At 34.3% G+C, this 22,457-nt stretch overlaps 2 protein-coding genes across 6 annotated transcripts in view; one reads left to right on the forward strand and one right to left on the reverse strand.

Annotated features, from left to right (window-relative positions):
- Positions 1-422: 422 nt before the first annotated feature.
- LOC131853565 (mRNA cap guanine-N7 methyltransferase) lies at positions 423-2,387 on the reverse strand. Its single transcript, XM_059204486.1, has 2 exons — positions 1,095-2,387; positions 423-629 (listed from the first exon to the last, which is right to left on the reverse strand). The coding sequence occupies exons 1-2, from the start codon at positions 2,224-2,226 to the stop codon at positions 523-525; spliced, it is 1,239 nt and encodes a 412-aa protein (XP_059060469.1). The 5' UTR covers positions 2,227-2,387; the 3' UTR covers positions 423-522.
- A 5,779-nt stretch (positions 2,388-8,166) lies between these two features.
- The window catches only part of LOC131853583 (ral guanine nucleotide dissociation stimulator), a 46,733-nt gene continuing 32,442 nt past the window's right edge, over positions 8,167-22,457 (forward strand). For 2 of the 5 annotated variants that reach the window (XM_059204519.1, XM_059204520.1), the window contains exon 1: positions 8,167-8,603. In XM_059204519.1, the coding sequence (XP_059060502.1) occupies positions 8,580-8,603 (24 nt within the window). In that variant the 5' untranslated portion in view covers positions 8,167-8,579. Of the gene's footprint in view, positions 8,604-11,902; positions 12,166-22,457 lie in introns of those variants that run through there. The other 3 variants (XM_059204514.1, XM_059204515.1, XM_059204516.1) reach the window with 3 other exon arrangements.

Here is a 22,457-nt window from a genome sequence, read left to right on the forward strand (position 1 = left end):
CTTGTGCATACTACATATGCAAGTATTAAACAGTCTACTTTTGATAGAATGCTCTAATTTCACTATTATTCATAATTTTCTTTAGACTCCATATTTCCAAATATGGCCATGTATTAGAATTAGTAAAAAATGCTGTAGTAGAGATAAAAAATAAATAGATCTAATCTGTGAAAGAAATTGAACCAAACAAATTTTATTATTGTCTTTTTTAAAAATCATTAATGATTTTTAAAAAAGAAAATAATAACCATGCATTCATAATAACATGATATTATAATAAAACTATTTACTTGTCATAATACACTGTTTTGATTAGACCTTATATTCTATTAAAGGGTTTCTTTCCCAAAACATGATTCTTTTAATGTAATATGTTCACAATTATATTAATAAGGATATAGTTTTAATGAAGACACTTAATAATCAGTTTAATGGTATAATAGAAAAAAAAAACAGAAAATGCAATTTTAACTACGTATGTATTAATTTCCTTGATATAATAAAGTGATTACACTCCAGTTGTCATTCTTTAACTTCTTTTTTCTTATCTTGTGACAATAGGTACACTGGTTTGCCATTACAATCCCAAGTGGACTTCTGTTTCTTAAATGCAAATGTCATATAGATAGCTGAAAAAAAATTAAATTATTACTAACTTTACATTTATTGGTTCATTCATATTAAATTCAAATGGACTCTACTCCAGTTTGATGTTTTATTAGGCAAGTATAACAATATGAAATACATATTGTTTATCACATGGCTACAACACATTTTGGTAACTATTTTATATAGACACTGTTTCAAAAATATGTTATACAGATGTTTCACAACATGTATTAAATATATTTTATATGGGTTGCAATTTGTTAAGACTTTTATAATGTAATTAATTGATTTAACAAATTTAACAATAATTTAATATACAGAATGTCTATGTAATGTATGAATATTAATAGTCAGAATGACTAGAACACAATATGAAATGAACTGGTAGATATCTTATATTTCACATAAACAAAAATATTAATTTTGTTAATTACTATTATGTTGAAAACAATAATAAAAATATTGAAGATAAGAATGGTACTTACTAGCTACTTCCCATTCACACATACTCATTGTTCCTATTCGATCACGTTCATTTTTTTTCTCCATACTTTCCCAAAATTCCAGTGCATGTTCATATTCTACTTCTTCTCCAATAAGTTCTTTGCCAGGTGGTGCAGGATAACTTTCAAAACAAATAATTCTATGCAGTAACTGTTTATAGCTATCTGAATGATCTTTGAAGAAATCTGGAAACCTAGCTTTGTACACTAATTCAAGACCATATTCAGCTGCTAGTTTGACAAGTAGTTCAAAATTAACTAAGAACTCTGGACAATCTACAACACCTTCCAAATGAAAATCATACTTTGCACCAAACAATGGATAACCTGTTTTGGAATCAAAAAGTAATTTTATATTAAAGATTCTATTTCCAAAAGATCCATTAGACTTTTTACTTCGAGAAATTATTTCATATGCATCTGGAATGGTACCAAAGAAATATCCTCCTGGACGCAAACATTCTGATATATTAGTGAGCATCCTTCTGGCTTGACTTAAGCTTTCAAAACTGTAGTGTAAGCCAAATTGACAGCTTACCAGATCAAAATTTATTGATGGATCTGAGTATTTGTCCCGCAGTGTGTCTTTTGTACAATCAGCTGCAATGAATTCAGCTGAGAAAAGTCTGCCACATCTTCTACGCAGATCATCATAACGCGTTTTGCATTGCTGGACTGACACATCAGCTATATCAGCAAAGATTACTTTTTCTACTCTTGCTTTCTGCCACTTGCTCAGATCTCCTCCTTTACCGCAACATATATCAAGCACATTTACAGCTTTTCCATAGTCTTTTTCTCTCACTTTATCCGTGAACTCTTGAATGAGCACGCTTTTAACCCAGTTATTAAAATTTCGTACATAGAATATAGGAGATTTGAACCTTTCTCTTAGTCCTTTTTCCTCAAGGTGATTATAATGAGCTGCTACTACGGTACTATGTTGTTCACTTTTACGTTTTTTTTTTGAAGATTCAAAATCACTATCTTGACAATTTGAACCTCTTCTTAGGTTTTTATTTTGTTCAGAATGGTTATTGTCCGTCGATGTAGATTCACTGCATTCGTCACCAGTATTTGAGTTTTGCGTTACATTATTTGTTAAAGACGACATCTTTATATCCACTACATATAATAAAAAAGCTATAATTTAAATATAATTAATATATAACACAGAGTATAAGGCAGTAATGAAAATATTAAGGTAACAGATCTGAAAGACTATGTAAAACAAATGGGTGTACATCATCTACTACTAACGAACGATGCGACCGATTGGACCGTTTTTTTTTATAAAGTATTTTACGGCCCTGGAAAACTTATTTTTGAGCCAAACAATTACATGCGTCAGTACTGCCAGATATTCGTTTTAATTTCCTCACAAATTTTTAAAGAAACTTATATTGTTAACCGCAGTTATAGGTCTTGATCCCGGAGAATAAAAACAAGGACAGACCAAAGAGAGCGTTAGTGAATTCCCCATACGACATAAAGTAAAACATCACATCATAACAAAAGGATTTCCTGTATGCGCTCGAGCTCGTCCTCTTCCTCCAGAGAAAAAATAAGCAGCAAAAAAGGATTTTCAGTACATATGGAAATTGGTACGAGCAATCCATGGGCCAGTCCTAAGACTAATTTACTCGTTTAAATGAAAATTGAATTACAATTAAAATATAAGCAAATGCGAGTTTTTCAAAAATGAGTTAGGCTTTTGTTGGTTATCATACAACGAGCCAAGGGATGAAACCGACACAAGAAAAATTGCAAGCGATCAACGATTAACATAAATTTTATAATTAACTTTTTTATGCATATTTTATTTCTCTCAAGGGGGGAATATCCATGTTTTTTTTTTAACACAGGGGACAAACGAGCATGCGGCTCACCTGATGGTAAGTGATTACCGCCGCCCATGAGCACCCGCAACACTTTGAATTGCAAGTACGTTGTCGGCCTTTTAAAAAGGAATAAGCTCTTTTCTTGAAGGTTTCAATATCGTATCGGTTCGGAAATACCATTGCTGGAAGGTGATTCCACAATGTGGTTGTGCGGGGCAAAAAGTTTCTAGAAAACCGTACTGTGGAAGACCGCCATTCATCCAGATGATCAGGATGGTATTTCAGTTTCTGGCGGGTGGTACGGTGTTGAAACTCAGCAGCTGGTATTAATCCGAACAATTCCTCAGAACACTCCCCGTGATATATGCGGTAGAAAATGCACAGAGATGGAATATCTCGCCGCAAAGCCAATGGGCTCTGTCTGTCACATAGACGTTGATTACCAATGATTCTGGCTGCTCGGATCTGAATGCGGTCAAATGGAAGTAGCTGGTATTGTGGTGCTCCCGCCCAGAGGTGAGAACAGTATTCCATATGCGGCCGGATCTGCGCCTTATATAATTGCAAGCGATGGGTCGCCGTGAAATACCGTCTCACTGTCCTGAGCACACCAAGCTTTTTTGAGGCTATTTTAGCCTTGTCCTCCAAATGACCGCAAAACTGAACGTCACTGGATATATCAACACCAAGGACCTCGAGATTTGGCTTCACATCAAGGAGAGTGTCTTGAAACTGAGGAGATACGATAAATGGAATTTTTTTAGCGGTAAACGCGCAAACTTGTGTCTTCTTGGGGTTGAATTGAACACAATTTTTCAGACCCCAAACCGAAACTTGATGGAGTGAAGTTTCGATTTCAGACACAAGTTTGTTCCGGTACTCTATAACTTTTGCCTGCGACATATTAGCATGGCCGCTGTACAAGGCATCCCCGGTACTGTCACCCGCATAGCAATGAATGTTGTTGACTTGTAACATGTCATTGATATGCAGAAGGAACAGAGTCGGAGATAGCACACAGCCTTGTGGAACACCAGCATTCACAGAGTGTGGGTCGGAGCAAACACCATCGACAACGATCTTGATGCTCCGATCAGCGAGAAAGCTGGCGACCCATTTGCATAACTTCGCAAGGCAACCCAAAGGATGGTAGCTTTGAAAGAAGAGCCTTGTGCAAAACCCGATCAAAGGCCTTCGCAATATCCAGACTAACAGATAGAGCCTCCCCCTTACTCTCAATAGCCTCTGCCCATCGATGTGTCAAATACGCTAGAAGGTCACCAGCCGACCGACCCTGGCGAAAGCCATACTGACGATCAGAAATCAACTGGTTCACTTCTAGATATCGTAGGAGTTGACGGTTGACCATCGACTACATGATCTTTGAGAATAAGGAGGTGATGGCTATGGGCCTATAGTTAGCTGGATCTGAGCGTTCTCCCTTCTTAGGGATCGGATGAACCAAAGCTGTCTTTCAAAGTTTCGGGAGTAGTTTGTAGAGTAGCAGTACCGGAAAAGACGCGTTAGTACCGGAGCCAACTCAGGTGCACACGTCCTGAGCACAATAGCACAATACCGTCAGGCCCACTCGACTTGTGGATATCTAGGGAGAAAAGAGACTTACGTACCAGCTTTTGGGTAAATTTTACCTCTGGCATAGAAGTCTCACACCGCGAGATGGCCGGCGGTGATTGCTCCCTATCGTCCAGTGTCGAGTTGGATGCAAAAAGAGACCCAAGGAGATTTCTCTTTAGCATGTTGGGCCAACGAGTTATCCTCTCTGCGCAGTGGTGGAAAAGATGGCTGGCAGAAATTTCCCTGAGCAGCCTTGGCAAGAGACCAAAAAGCCCGGGATCCAGATGGAAGACTGTTCAGTCTCCTACCAAATGGACAGGTCAGTACCTTCAAGTGTACCAAGACGGCGACAACAAATATCCTCTCTGACATAAGCGCACACACCGGCCCGTGGAAAAAAATGGTGTTCCAATTTATATCCAGGTCTCCGTAAGGAAGAGCAAAGCCGGCCTCGCCGTCTCTAGGTGGTGGTGAACGGCGTTGAGATTGGAATGAATTCCCCTGATGTTGCAAAAACTGACTATGAGCAAGGGAAACGCCGATGGAGATTTGCTCGGTTTCCGTTTGGCCAAATTGAGCGGAGTATTGCCCACCCCAGAATACGCAGGGCAGCCTGAGTGTGATCTCTCAGGGGTGGATTCTCCAGTAACATGGTTACTGGTACCACCCTGGGGTAAAAATCTCTTGTAATCCGCTGCCATGGTATGTAAGAAAGGGGTGGGTAGGGGAAGTAGGAAAGGGATAGGGGGAGGGGGAGGGGCGTCCGGAACCTACAGCTCACCATGCGAAACGCTATCGCGTGTTTCGCATTATCACACTTAACGCCTGTTTTCTGCCGAGGTGTGGTATTTCCCGGTTCGAGCGGCCCAATCGAGCTGAACAACCACGTGTGGTCGTACAGCTTGCTTTACCACATAACATATTCAATATTGTTTACTAAGCACTGCTGTGTCTAAACTGTATCACCCCACCTTACATTTTCCTATTGTCATTTAGTATATAAGATCAATATTTCTGTGTACATATTGTCAGTCAATTATTATCTGTAATATACATCGTCTCTACCAACAACATCGTATTCATTACCCGCAACAGTAGAGTTTATTCGATTATTAATTTAGAATTGGTTTGCGGCCCAGTTGGTATTTAAAATAAATGGTACAGTTAACCCTAAAAGAATATGGCAACAATTTATATAATCTATGCATCACTCCACTTGGCACCGTAAGAACTTGAATCCAAAGCCTTAAAACAAAATAATAATTTAAAAAAATGCCTCAGTAATCATTATATACTTCCCGATTATAAGTATTTTACCGGCTATGTTGGGCCCCCTATTGTTTATGATTATGTGTCCTCTGTAGTAGCAGCAAGAAAGGAGTAGGTAAAGTGATGAGTCCAGATTGTGGCTATATAATATAATATTATACATATTTATAATATAGAAGCATATACAATTGATATATAGGTATGTACAAAAAAGTGATTCCGTCTCGAATGTTAGGCCTGTTATTTCATACTCCATCGTAACTAGGCAACGGTGTTGCCGCACGATGATAGTAAATTCGCCACAGTGTGTTTATTGTCTAAAACTTAAATGAAGTTTTAGGAAGTATAAAAAGTAATTCAAATAAAATTTGTAATATTAATAAATAATTATCTTGTTTAATTTTAGACTATTTTTTCTGTTAATAATAAATGTATTGCAGATATTTTCACGTGTCTTTAAACGAAAGTAGTTCTACTCGCAACGCTAAGCTCTATGTACGTTTATGCGTATGGCGGCGTAGGCATGTGTGCCGCTCTGCACTACATGAAGGGTAGGAGAGAACATTTTTTTATGGCAATGGTAGTACCACATATATTTATATTGTGTTGTTCTGTGTGTACTAGCAGTAGGAAAGGAAAGAGAAATGACATGGGTTGAAGTTATTAACATGTATTTTCAGTAATTACAGAAGTGATTATATACATTTGTGTTTAAAAACTGAGATTAGGTCCGCATTGAAAATATAATAAGATTTTCAACTTCGGGAACTAGTGGATGATGAGCATGGGGCAATTACCCCATAGTGGCGAATTTACTTGGAATTAACTACGACAATATCCGTGACTGACGTGATTATGGAATTACGTTATTATAAACTTTTGAAAATTAATAAGTTGTATTGTATCAATAGTTTATGATCTCTTCAAGAGGATTATAGCATTTCAGATAGATCTAACGACTAACGTGACGCGGGGTAATATCAGGTGGACGGGTACATTATATAAAAATGGAACCAATTTTTACTACACACTCCCGAGCGCTCCAAACTGGCGCCGCCTCCAAATCGAAATTACGACGGCCTGAGCTGAGATTTAAACCCCTAGCGGTACTCTCAGACTAAAGTCGTATCCGCCAGGCGGTAGTAGTTGGATTGCAGTTCATAGAGTTTCGCTCCATAAGTCCTTCTGCAAGTTTGGAATTCTACCTGCATTTGTCCCTTATGGTCCGGTAAAGGCGTAAAGGCCAGCTACATAATATAACAGCATTAGAGTAGTCCGAAAAAAAATGTTCTACATTTTTATGAAGCGATACGATCTAGGAAGCGATCCAAGAGTTCCATGCCACTGTTTCGATATGATCATCACGTTATCATATCAAGCCGCAGGTCTGTCTGTGAATGAGATGCTTCCGTTAGGTACTAAATATGAAAACCTATTTTGTGGGACAGGTCAATCACCAAATTGCTACAAATATATAATGCTGCTTAAAATATTTTATAGTGGTTTTTATTTTCTTTATATGATAATTAATTTATATAAATAGGTTTCTTATTTAAGTCCGTTCTAGGTTTGAATTATGAACTCTCAACTAGCCTGCGCTGTGATTACGACTTTACGTTTAGAGTTAGACCAAGTTACCTATGGCTATAGGAATGAATAGTAACTTTGTTCATGAGTGTTTATCAAAAATTGTGCCAGTTAGAAGCACCGTTATATATTCTTGTAATATTTTTTAATCTACTGTAAACGTTTTAGAAAAATCAAAGATAAGGAGGAGTAAATAAAAAAATCACAAAGAAAAAAGAAAATATATAAATAAATTCCTTGGATAAACCACATTTTACGTGCATAGTAGGAGTAGGCATTTAGGAATTTAGAACCCGAGAGGGTTCGTTGGGTAAGCAAGCTTTTGTAGAAATTTTTGAAGGGAATCATAAACAAGTTGACACTCCTAGTGTCCTCATTCCTAGTACATTATAGTTAGTGGTAATGAGAAAGCGTGCATGGAGGTAACTAATGCCTGTAGATATTAAAGGCACAATCGTTGGGTAAGGGCAATATTGAGCTTGTGTAGAAACTTTTGTTCACATAGTTTCCCAAGGTCTAAAATATTAATTGTATTAGAAATACCTAATAGTTTTTGTAATAATTTCATTATGAGGTTTAACAATGCGAAGTAGGAGGAAGACAATAGATTGTGTGTGCACAATCTGTATGTTATTGTGTATTGTGGTGGAGCGAGCGAGCGTTACTGATTCTGGCTGCGTTGATTGGCAATGTTGAGGTGAGACAGGGCAGGCAGGTAAGCGCAGTGGCGGCCAGGCGGCCGGGCGGCGGCGCGGGGACCTCGGTGCCGTTACGTGGTGCGCGTGCGACGGCGCGGCGGTGCCACGACGCGGACGTGCTTCACTCAGTTCGTCCGCGAAAGTCGTTACTTGCGTCATATAAACACATTTCCTTCACACGCAAACACTATTCTTTGGTATGAACGAGTGAAACGAATCGAATTGTGGTGCTAATATTAGTGTATCGTGTTAAGTGAGCATGTTCCTAGGCCTTACAGGAGGCATGCATGCTTAGTTCTATATAACCGTGTTGAGTTGTGAGAAAGTGTGTGACGTCAGAAGGACCGGCCGGAGCGATCATATGTTGGACGCGGATGCAGTGATGGAATGTGGTGTATTGTTGTGGTGACGTGCTTCGGTTCAGTGCGTTGGATTACCTTTGTAGCTGCAGAGCCGCCTGGGAGCGGGTCCTTCACGGGAACGATGCGTAGAAAAAGATGAGCCAGGATGCTGAGAGCTTGGTAATATCATTTTAATATTTTCACACATTTCACTCTTCACTGTCACAATACACGTCCTAGATATTTACATTTATTTACAAAAACCTCTTATTATCGGCTCTGGATCAATATGATATGACCTGCACTGAAGATGTTTGAGTATTGACTATTTATAATCATGATATAGTACCTACCTAGAACTTTAATGTTACGTGTTTATTCTATACGTACGGAGACGTTCAAGGCTGTCCACATCCACATATTTTAGTCAGTGGCTTGTAATATAGTTAGATTTGTAGGTATAGTTTGTACTTTTGTTGACTAAGCTTGTTTATTTAAACAATTCGTAAAATTATAGCGCCGAGCCGGTACGCTATAACGCTAATTAGGTAGGTACTATTGTTTCCTTATTATATCATTGTATTAAAGTACTGAGAGCTTTTGTACATCATATTGTCATGTCATGGATATAGGTTATATTTGGACAATATATTGGGTTTAGTATTTGGAGTGATGATTCATTATGTGGGAGTCTTCGCCCACAGACGATGTTGGGTTATTGCCCGTTTCGCTGACCAATAAAATTATTATGGATTGTATAGACAGGTATAGATAGATGTAAATGTAGGACCTACTAATTGTAAGCAGTTCAATGTCACTATAGTGTCAAAATACATTAATTGAGCACCGTTTGCCAAAAGTTAAGGAAGATACATAATTTGTAAATTTCTGTCACATTGACACAACTAATTAACTAATCAGTCCATATTACTAACAATCCCCTTTCCCCCCAAAAATATGATTTAACAAATCAGTATCGCAGTCTCAACACTACCCCGCTAGGGGAAAGGGGATTGTTAGTAATGTAGCCTGAAGACGCAATTGCTAACAATGTACCATGTCAGTTTAACCTCCACGTGGTACCATCTGGAAACCATCAAGACAAATTCCTGGCGAATTTGTCATGATGGGCTAACTGATCTGACTTCACGCTCATCTTATCATTCTGCACGTATGCCCCGCCAGCGTAAACCGTTAGCGTAGGCGGTTGCACCATGCCATTATCATCAATAATAAAAACATATTTTTTTTAGTTGACAGGTGTAAATGTCAGATTTTTGTGGGGTAGTGTATATTTGCGGTACTGATTTGTCAAATCCTATTTTTTTTATTTTAGACATTTAGCTTTAAAGCTTTCTACATTGTTTCCTGGCATGTTGCTCTTAATAACATGCCTAGATTAGTGATTATCAAATACTATTAGGAGCACATATCATTAGGTAATATTTCTGTTCTCTTAGGAAACTGTGCATGAATTGTAATTATTTATCTAAACAACTCTAACAAATCAGATACACGAATGGGCGGTATGTGTTTTAGACGAGTTTTGTTTCCAGCGATGTATTTACTTACCTTCTTTAATACTATAGTAACTACCTACAAAATGAATAGTGGATTTATGAACGATTTAAGCAATAAACACTAGCAGCAGAGCGGTATGTCGAAAGAGTCCGTGGGACTGATGCATGCCCTCTTACCACATGCGCGCTCGCTCTAAATCTGCACTATTGTTAGGTACCTGCTATAAGTTTCCGTTCTTATATTTTATTATCTAGTGGATGTCGATTATCATCCTTGCCAGTTAAGTCCACAGAGGACAGTGGTTCACATACTTAATTGAAATAATAATTTATATTGTATATTTCACTATTTATTCTGATAATAATTAATTTTACATTACAATTTTAGATTATGAAATTATGACTAGTTTAAAACCTTTTAAGTCTTTCTGTGGTCCTTGAGTACAATTAGGACAATCCGATAATAAGGTCTATATTTTATAATACTATAATGGTATAGTATTATAAAATAATTGAATTTAAACAATTTTATCAAAGTTATACTGTAGAAAGTCGTCTACGTGCCTCACTAGTCTGGTCTCACCTCAGTCTCAACTATTTCAGTCGCCAAGCTGTTTGCATTGTAATCGGTAATTTTGGTTGTAGGGTGCGAATAGGCAGTGAAATTACATTACACCTTAATCCACCATGCTTAGCTTCCCTCATCGCTTTGTTCTTGATTTGAACTAGTAATAGTACGGTAAGACTTCGAGTGGCGCAAAATTCGGTAACAGTCGCATTTTTCTGTAGAAAGTGAAACGAGCCGGACCTTTGCTTAACACTTTCTCGTCTTGTTACGTTACTTTGGTACAAAGCAATTATTTATGGGATTTGACTCGCTATGCAATCGATGTTATAAAAATGACGATGATAATTGTAAGAATGAGGTGAAGTGTGATGCGATGTAACGGTAATTATCTTGACTATGTAGTTAGATCAATTAAAAAATAAGTATTTTAGTATTAAAAATACTTATTAATTACGTAACACTTAATAATTTTGATAGTTGTGTGTTTAGATAAACTTTATATGTTTCACTGTAGAAGCCAGAAGTAAACAGCCAGCCTCACCTCTTTTAGTTTGTCAGTCTCTGGAATGGCAACGCATGAGATCACGGGCGTCACATGATAACTTGATGTCTGTGATGCTGTTCATAGAAGCGACGGTTTTTACTAAGCAAGTTGTTTTGCGGCAATAGAACTGGTTGCATACATATAAAGATTTTCGTTAGGTTCACTGATGCATGATGCATAATGATGCGTAACCTAATGAATAATAAGTTAAAATCTAGTTTAAAATCGTTTTGGCTGTAATAGGCCAGACAGACACAGCTTGCAAAAATCTACAATGTTAAAAATATTTTGAATTGAAATGATTATATGGTTGCTTTAAATATGGTACAGTAATGTTAGGAAAAATGTTAGGATAGTCAGTCTCGCACATTTAATTTTTATTGACATGCAACAGACAATAGTGTCAACTAGGCCATAAAATATTTCGATGTTACACCAAATAAAAACTTATCATACTTCTTTTATCTTCGAAAGAAAAACTAAAATAATCACAAACGGTTCATCAAGATACAAAATTAGAAAAAATGTATCTTTTTCAGAAAACTCTTGAACCTTCCCTAAAAAACTGGGCCGGGTGTATTCACTCAAATCCAAGGAAATCACTTATCCTCATATACAAGTATAAATAATCTCATTTGTAGATCTACATAATACACATCTGATACAGTAACTATGACGTAGTTCCACGCTAAATGCACAATACAGTAGTGACGTATACGTTGGAAAACTCAGGAAAACCCGCACATGCGTGGATTATCGTCTGTCCTCTGTCGTGGTGTTCATCAGCCGACAGTGCTTGCTTACAAGTAGATACGCTCAGCTCAGACGACGCGCGCCATCCGTGCGGCGCGGAACTGCTGGAGTCGTCTTGTCAACGCGTTTTATTCGGTCATTTCCTTAGTTCAATGACGATTTATAAACAGTGTTTAGTAAATTTAAACGTATTACCTTATTTATTTTATTACTTTAGTGAGAGTGTCAAGTTTTAAGTGAACTCAATGCTTGTCGTTACATTAAGTGATAATATTTTATAATAAATTTACACTGTTTGTAACTAGTGGTGGTAATTTGCATTGTAAATAGTGTACTGATTAAGGGTTAGTGTCTTAGGTGCGTATGTACAAGAATGTAGTCAATGCCTAATATGTGCAATTAATATAGTCGTATAGCTATGCGATAATAACTCTTTTATGTTTTTCAACAATACCTCATTGTTCTACATATCAATTACCTACTTATTTATCCAATATGTACATTTTCTTTTTATTTTTCACTAAGTGTAAGCCAACCTATGACTGAAGTAATTTCCCACGAAACAGCATAAACAAGGTGTATTGTAGGGTAAATTATATATATATATATATATATATATATATATATATATATATATATAAATATCCCCTTGGGCACTTTGTGGCTCAGACGTGCCGTATAGGTAGTTTTTTGTTGATCCTTTTTCACTTGTTGATCCGGAGGCCTTTTGTTGATCTAATGCCAGCTGACGATATATAAATGTTGATCCTTTTTGAGCCACAACTGTCACGACGAGTAATAATAATAATTAAGCGATTTATACACGATTTTATACAGATGGCATTCGACCACTTCTTGATCCAATTCAAACGGGCCAATCAGGGTGCAGCATTTGCCAAGGGCTTCCTCATTGGCACGTTTGGACTACTACATTATGGCTACAGTAACTTAATAATGTCTAGCTAGTATTTCAAGAATAATAGTCTATCTAATCTAAATATTTATAGAAATCAGTCTAGAGGAACGTGACTCCAGATCAAACCTCAATACTTGTTATTTTTTGGACGGGAATTTTTCCTTTAGTAACAACGTTACTGAGCGAATGAAGAGAAGACGTAACGGCGGATCTAGGGGGGAGCGTCATGGAGGTCTTGGGAGTCATGGGGGCGTCATGACTCTCCCCCCCCTTACCCCAGGACTTAGGTAGACCACTAATTGAACTAAAAAATAATGAAACAGCAAATTTTTTTGCACGATCGGAGTGTTGGTGCAGTAGTATTAATTATAATTAAACATTGTTACTTAAAATATAACAGTTAAAGTACTATAACACTAAAAGCAAAATAGGTATTTTCAAAATACTTTTTCAAAATAAATTACCCTTTGAGTTTTTGTCCAAACCTCAGATATTTTATTTATTTTAGGTATATCAATCATTACATAGTATAGTATAGTATAAAACAAAGTCGCTGTCGCATCTAACAAGTACATAAATAAAGAAAGAAGACTTTTTGGCTCTGAATATATTTCAAAAATCAATTACTTGTGTTAATCAATTTATATACTCTTTCTTATTTCATAGTACTTGTTTTGATCCAGTATATACAGATACCGTAACGGTCTATTAATTATGAATTTATTATACCTAACCTAGATATTCTATTTTGACGAAACTCCGTGTAGTAGTAGTATCCGATAAGGGTATGCGAACCCTAAGTATTATTTCAAAATGACCAGTAACTTTGAATTTTGAATTTTGATTTTAATAAGCCTTTGAATCAACTTACCAAACGGACGCTCAAGGTTCGATTCCCGCCACCGATTTTTTTTTTATTTTTTTTTTGTCTTTATTCTAATTTTAAATTGACTATTTTAATAATTAAATGAATTTAATCGAACAAAACGTTGTTAAGTATTCAATTAATTTTAATTTACATTACCTATTGTACTTTCTAAATTGTAAAGCAGCTAACAATTATAGTAAGATCTTATAAATAACTAACACAACAAGTAAAATATTTTAAATGTATTTTCTTTATTATTACAAATATTTTTTATGCATAATATAATAGTTAATATCACTTACAATTAATTTAATACTTAACAACGATTTTATCGATTAAATTCATTTAAATATAACCCATAAATGTATAAATATTATATATAAATAAATACATAATGATCTGATAATCAAATTATAAGTACAGTCTCAAATTGAAAGTAAGAAAAACAGAAAATATAGAGAGAACTATAGGGATATAACAGAAAGATGTGAAAAATGGAGAAGGACAGTAAAAAAGTTACAAATTTAAATAATGTTGCCGCAATTTCTGTTTAAATGAATTTATTACATTATTATATATATTAGGCATACGACTAGCCTTATGACTGTTACTTTTTTTTTAATCTATACATCTATACATGTAAATAAAATTGGAGTGTCTGTTTGCAATATTGAAATAACCGTTTTTACTACTTGCATATGAATATAAATACGGTACATACACCAAAATAACATATTTTACAAGTTTTGTCTGTCTGTCTGTCTGTTTGTTCCGGCTAATCTCTGAAATAGCTGGACCGATTTTGACGGGACTTTTTTTGGCAAGTAGCTGATGTAATAAGGATTAACTTACGCTACTGTTATTTTAGAAAAATAAAATAAAATTTCACGCGGACGAAGTCGCTGCCATAGTCTATAGATATACCGAGATTTAATATTTAAGTTGCTATTATGTTGTTGACAAAATTTTACTGTAATGTTACTATTACGTTATCCTACACAATTTGTATTATTTTGGATGAAAAAATAAATAAATAAATAATAATCTATACATATAAATAAAATTGGAGTGTCTGTTTGTAATATTGAAATAACCGTTTTTTACTACATGCATATGAATATATATAAGGTTCATATACCAAAATAACAATTTTTATAATTTTTGTCTGTCTGTCTGTCGGTCTGTTTGTTCCGGCTAATCTCTGAAATGGCTGGACCGATTTTGACGGTACTTTTTTTTGGCAGGTAGCTGATTTATAAGGAGTAACTTAGGTTACTTTTATTTTAGAAAAATAAAGTTTAATTCCACGCGGACGAAGTCGCGGGAACAGCTTGTTTTTAATAAAAACGGTTTATTTGATAGAAAAAACATCTTTTTTGTGGTACTTGAGAATGTTGAAGCCTGTTGTTTGTATTATTGAAATAACCGTTTTTTACTACTTGCATATGAATATAAATACGGTACATACACCAAAATAACATATTTTACAATTTTTGTCCGTCTGTCTGTTTGTTCCAGCTAATCTCTGAAATGGCTGGACCGATTTTGACGGGACTTTTTTTGGCAGGTAGCCGATGTAATAAGGAGTAACTTAGGCTACTTTTATTTTAGAAAAATAAAGTTAAAAACCACGTGGACGAAGTCGCGGGAACAGCTACTGTATAATATATTAGAGATACCAACGTGTTTTTTTATTGATGACTAGCTGTACACGGGATTTCGTCCGTGTGGAATTTCACTTTATTTTTCTAAAATATAAGAAGTTAAATTCCACGCGGACGAAGTCGCGTGTACAGTTAGTTGTCGGTAGTCTAGCGATTTAGCTAGCACACCGCTTTGATTCCTGCTTGGTGGTCGAGGGTTCGATTCCTCGCACGCTGCAAACATTTGTATTCATGAGTATGATTGTTTGTAACGGTCTGGGTGTTTTCTATGTATAGATAATATATATGTATTTACGACAAAAAATCTTTGTATTTATATCAGTTGTCTAGTACCCATAACATAATCTTCAGCTAGCTTAACTTGGGTCTAGACGAAGCTGTGTGAATTGTCTTGAGATTACTATTATTACTATAATAAATCTTTTCAAATCAGCCGATGTTTATTTTTGCCATAATACGTGCTGTTACCATGTGATAATATTACGTACTTACTGTTTGAAAATGTGATAATATTACGTACTTATTACTGTTTTAAATGTGATGCGTTCATTATTTGTATTTCCTTTGAATTAAAGACAAATGTATATATATATATATATACATTTATATAAACTTGCACACTTAGTTGATCCAGCCACGATCCGTAGATATTGCTGATTCCACTGTCTCTCTCTTTCTACCACTATAACGGTAGCGTGGCTGAACGGCAACATGTTGCCGTTCCGCGTTCTACCACTATATTTGTATTCTAATATGCGATGTTGCCGTTCCGGCCGAGACCATGCGTTGTTGCCAAATGTATTCGTCGATAGTAGTAGATACTCGATATATATTTTTTCAACAATTTCTTGCAATAGTGAATCCGTATCGGCAAAATTTTTTAAATGCACAAAGATTTTTTGGCTCTGAATATATTTAAAAATCATTTACTTGTGTGTTGATGAATTTATATACCTAATACTTGTTTTGATTTGAATAGGTAGCGATATTATGAATTTATTATACGTAATCTAAAGATTTTGACGAAATAAAAGTAATTAGTTATCTGTTAACCTTGACTTCATGCTGGCACCAGTATTATCAGATGATGAACATACTCTTCGAAAACTTACAGCAGAAATATCGTGTTTGGACTCATTAGATAGGTCTCGATGAATAGAGTTTAAAAAACTTAAAATAAATGGTAAATTAGAAATAATGTATAAATACCACTTACGTAAAATTCAACCACTTTAAACTTAATAATAATAATAATTAGGAAAAGAGAAAAGCTATACATGCACTGAAAGTAATTGATGCCTTCCACACAATATTTTCAGTATTAAACAACTCTGTTTGTTCAGTAAAAGTGTAAATACACTGGTAACCTTTAATCATATTTTATATGCAAACATTACATATACAAACCCTAAAGTTTTATTTCAGAATAGCCAGCAGTTTTCAAGAAATAAGTCTTTGAAATTGTACGTGTAACTTATATATATACTAGTTTTTTCACCATAACAAACAACACCAATATGGCCTAGTTAGTAGTTTACCTGTGTACCAATTAATAATAATAGTAATCTCAGGACAATTCACACAGCTTCATCTAGACCCAAGTTAAGCTAGCTGAAGATTATGTTATGGGTACCAGACAACTGATATAAATACAAAGATTTTTTTCGTAAATACATATATATTATCTATACATAGAAAACACCCAGACCGTTACAAACAATCCTACTCATGAATACAAATGTTTGCAGCGTGCGAGGAATCGAACCCTCGACCACCAAGCAGGAATCAAAGCAGTGTGCTAAATCGCTAGACTACCGACAACTAGCTGTACACGCGACTTCGTCCGCGTGGAATTTAACTTCTTATATTTTAGAAAAATAAAGTGAAATTCCACACGGACGAAATCCCGTGTACAGCTAGTCATCAATAAAAAAACACGTTGGTATCTCTAATATATTATACAGTAGCTGTTCCCGCGACTTCGTCCACGTGGTTTTTAACTTTATTTTTCTAAAATAAAAGTAGCCTAAGTTACTCCTTATTACATCAGCTACCTGCCAAAAAAAGTCCCGTCAAAATCGGTCCAGCCATTACAGAGATTAGCTGGAACAAACAGACAGACGGACAAAAATTGTAAAATATGTTATTTTGGTGTATGTACCGTATTTATATTCATATGCAAGTAGTAAAAAACGGTTATTTCAATATTACAAACAACAGGCTTCAACATTCTCAAGTACCACAAAAAAGATGTTTTTTCTATCAAATAAACCGTTTTTATTAAAAACAAGCTGTTCCCGCGACTTCGTCCGCGTGGAATTTAACTTTATTTTTCTAAAATAAAAGTAACCTAAGTTACTCCTTATAAATCAGCTACCTGCCAAAAAAAGTACCGTCAAAATGGGTCCAGCCATTTCAGAGATTAGCCGGAACAAACAGACCGACAGACAGACAGACAAAAATTATAAAAATTGTTATTTTGGTATATGTACCTTATATATATTCATATGCATGTAGTAAAAAACGGTTATTTCAGTATTACAAACAGACACTCCAATTTTATTTATATGTATAGATGTATAGATTATTATTTATTTATTTATTTATTCATCCAAAATGATACAAATTGTGTAGGATAACGTAATAGCACAGATAACATAATATTACATAGTAATAGTAACATTACAGTAAAATTTTGTCAACAACATAATAGCAACTTAAATATTAAATCTCGGTATATCTATAGTGGCCCCAGCGACTTCGTCCGCGTGAAATTTTATTTTATTTTTCTAAAATAACAGTAGCGTAAGTTACTCCTTATTACATCAGCTACTTGCCAAAAAAAGTCCCGTCAAAATCGGTCCAGCTATTTCAGAGATTAGCCGGAACAAACAGACGGACAGACAAAACTTGTAAAATATGTTATTTTGGTGTATGTACCGTATTTATATTCATATGCAGGTAGTAAAAAACGGTTATTTCAATATTACAAACAGACACTCCAATTTTATTTACATGTATAGATGTATAGATTAAAAAAAAAGTAACAGCATAAGGCTAGTCGTATGCCTAATATATATAATAATGTAATAAATTCATTTAAACAGAAATTGCGGGAACATTATTTAAATTTGTAACTTTTTTACTGTCCTCCTTTTTTCACATCTTTCTGTTATATCCCTATAGTTCTCTCTATATTTTCTGTTTTTCTTACTTTCAATTTGAGACTGTACTTATAATTTGATTATCGGATCATTATGTATTTATTTATACATTTATGGGTTATATATTTATGTATGTATATTGTTATTTTTTTATAGAAATGTATATTTTGCTTATCTTTATTATCTTTATAAATCTTTTTTTGACATTTCTTATTTATATTAGTGCACCGCCAATAATCTTTCGCTGCACCACTCATGGTTGCCTGGTAAATAACGCGGCAAGATATTAAGTCCGCCACATGTACAATTTTTTTTGTGCATTAAAGTTAAATAAATAAAAAAAATACAATACTGTTTAATGAAAATGCGTATTGTCTAGTGCTTTGAGATGTATCAAAATAAGGTCAACAAAAAAGTCCGTGATGGTATATGTCTATCTCTCAAGGATAACCAACAATAACCATTTTTTATCTTTTACATTTTACGGGAATTTTTTTTATCGTATGTTTCCCTTAAAATCATGTAAACTATGCTATTATGTCATAATCTAAAGAAATAATAATATTTTATAGTGAAATATCCACTATAAAATACCAAAAAGTAGCAATATAATTCGTTACGCGCGAATCAGGTGTTATAAGGTCAAAGGTCGGTGCACCCCGCGTATTTGATAAATCTAAAGCTTCTCTGGATGTCTTTAAGAGAAAATGGCAGTATGTACGTGTATATGTCACACAAGTCCTTAAGTGATAAGTTTTTCAAATGTACAATATAGAATAAATATTTTTAAGTACAGTACTTACGTACATTAATATAATACCTACTTTTTACTTGTATCTATTGTTATCAAAATTAAATTATAAGTTCTTAACTTGACCACGACTATGTGACCCTCTCTTGGCGCCAAAACGAGTGAAAAAATGAACAGCATACGACGACGACGCAGTACCTATAGAGTGGAGCAACTGCTTATTCAGTTTTATTCAACTATTTAGTCCCTCCACCGTTACAATGAATGGAGGCGGATATTACAATGTACGTAGCATTGCGAATATAAAATATCTAGATTAGGTATAATAAATTCATAATTCATAGGCCGTTACGGTATCAGAGCCAAAAAGTCTTCTTTCTTTGTTTATGTACTGTTAGATGCGACAGCGACTTTGTTTTTATATTACTATGTAATGATTGATATACCTAAAATAAATAAAATATCTGAGGTTTGGACAAAAATTCAAAAGGTACTTTATTTTGAAAAAGTATTTTGAAAATACCTATTTTGCATTTAGTATTTGAAATACAAAACATAAAACTATTTTTGTTTTTAGAGTGACATTTCTATGAATTCACTGTCGATAGCGAGCGGTGCGATGGAAAAAGATAACCGTTTATAAAAATATAATAAATAGCCCTGGACAATTAACACAGACTGATACTGAACTGATATAAATAGATATTTTTATTTTGTAAATACATATAAAACACCCAGACCGATGAAAACAATCGATGACCGATGAGTACAATTGTTTGCACCGTGCGAGAAATCGAACCCGCGACCATCGGATGTAAAGCGGTGTGACCACCGAGGCAGTCGAAATATATAAATAATCTTATGAATTTAATTTATTCTAATTTGTTTGTGTGCGCGGGGTGCGGTGTACGGTGCTCCCCCTTGCCTCCACCGTTGCTGGAGCTTGCATGTATGGAGCATTGCGAATATAAAATATCTAGATTAGTAAATTCATAATTGATAGACCGTTACGGTATCTATATATATTCGGATTAAAATAAGTATCGCAGTAAGGACCAGTATATAAAGTGATCAAGACAATTAATTAATAAATATATATACAGAGCCAAAAAGTCTTTGTGTATTCAAAAAATATCTAATTTGTTTGTGTGCGCGGGGTGCGGTGTACGGTGGAGGGGGGACCCTGCCTCCACCGTTGCTGGAGCTTGCATGTATGGAGCATTGCGAATATAAAATATCTACATTAGTAAATTAATAAATTCATAATTGATAGACCGTTACGGTATCCATATATATTCGGATGAAAATAAGTATCGCAGTAAGGACGAGTATATAAAGTGATCAACATAATTAATTGATTTTTGGAATATATTCAGAGCCAAAAAGTCTTTGTGTATACCAAAAATTTAGCCGTTCGGAGCCATTCAGTCACGAATTATTATATATATATATATCGACGAATATATATGGCCGCATCGCAAAATAGAATGCGACGTTGCCATACCGCCTGAGATATACGCGATAGGAGTCAAGTTATTCAGTGCAAAAGGTGGAATCGGCAAGTGTTTAGGTTGTGGCGTGATCAACAAAGTGCCCAAAGAGGTGTTTATATATATATATATATATGTTATATATATATATATATAACATTATGTTAAAAGATTCCACAATAGGTAGTACAAATCCTTCTTAACAACAGATATATATTTACCATTAAATTCGTTTTCGACTGTAGTAAAATTAATTGCCACTACCCGTATTTTCATAACAGTTTCTAACTGAAATATTTGAATACAGAACACATTCTTAACTGCATAGGTACTTGTGTAAAATTTGGATGAAAATTAAAATTAAGCGAAAGTATCGTTGAATTTTAATTGTAGAGTTTAGAAGTTCGATGTTAAATAATTGCAGTTGCAGCAATAAACATGTCTACAATTTGTATAAATACGTTTTTATAATATATTTTCACCCCTACCTTAACATCTATAGATGTCAATTCTCATCGACTTTTCAAGAGGTACCTACATTTAAACTTAGTTTACAAAAATTTGAGGATAAAAGAATTAAATATTATTATTACATTTATATAAAAATACATAATACAATGAATTATATTTTATTTTAATGTGTTCAAAATAAAGAATATTGTATAAACAAACAATAATATAAATTTCAGTATTATGGCATGTAATGAGTATTTACAGACAGATATGTCAAATTTGTATTATATATGTAAAAAGTTGAACTGAATATTGCGTAGATAAGTACTGGCCTACCTAATATATCTACCATCACGATCTTGAAACGATTTCGACGAGATGAATACTATTTTTAGATTTCATCTAAATTAAAATGTAGGTATATATATTTACCTCCTAAAAATATATATACCTACATTTTAATTTAGAATATAAAATAATCTCAAAAGAATTATTCGATTTTGTTCGTCGATCAATAGCATATCATTATGTGGCTGTTACCAGGAAATAATAATAATCTCAGGATTTTTATGTTGATGCACGATTTTTGCACTTATGCGGAAAGAAATAACGACTTTAAAGTTTTTATAACAGTCAGGTGTTGTACAGCACACCTGCCTACTACAAATACTCCGTTAAGTAATGAAATCTGGAGGCTTCTAAAAATAGTATTCATCTCGTCGAAATCGTTTCAAGATCGTGATGGTAGATATATTAGGTAGGCCAGTACTTATCTACGCAATATTCAGTTCAACTTTTTACATATATTACAAATTTGACATATCTGTCTGTAAATACTCATTACATGCCATAATACTGAAATTTATAATCGTGCATCAACATAAAAAAATCATTGATTATGTATTTTTATATAAATGTATTATTATTTCAAATTTTTGTAAACTAAGTTTAAATGTAACTTGAAAAGTCGATGAGAATTGACATCTATAGACATAATGAAAATATATATGCTATTGATCGCAACTGCAATTATTTAACGAACAAAATTTTCAAATTTTACACAAGTACCTATGCAGTTAAGAATGTTTTGTATTCAAATATTTCATTATTTTATGAAAATTCTGGCAATTAATTTTACTACAGTCGAAAACGAATATAATGTTAGGATATATATATTTTTGACACAAAAATTTTATCAAATATATGTCTAATTAAAAACTAGCTGTAGAGTATTTATTACAGCTGACAACGTATATAAAATAATTGTTATTTTCCTTAGGGTACCCATCACGTGAATATATGAAATTTGATAAAACCAATGTGTCGAAAGTTTATGGTACGTT

The sequence above is a fragment of the Achroia grisella genome, unplaced genomic scaffold (assembly GCF_030625045.1).
Source record: "Achroia grisella isolate CSIRO2021 unplaced genomic scaffold, CSIRO_AGI_Agris_v1 utg903, whole genome shotgun sequence".
Lineage (NCBI taxonomy): Eukaryota > Metazoa > Arthropoda > Insecta > Lepidoptera > Pyralidae > Achroia > Achroia grisella.

Excerpts from the sequence above, each read along its gene's own strand:
- LOC131853565 (XM_059204486.1), bottom strand. The coding sequence starts at position 2,226 with ATGTCGTCTTTAACAAATAATGTAACGCAAAACTCAAATACTGGTGAC. Across the intron at positions 630-1,094 it reads GTGTGAATGGGAAGTAGCTA|CTATCTATATGACATTTGCA; the intron begins GTAAGTACCATT and ends ATTTTTTTTCAG.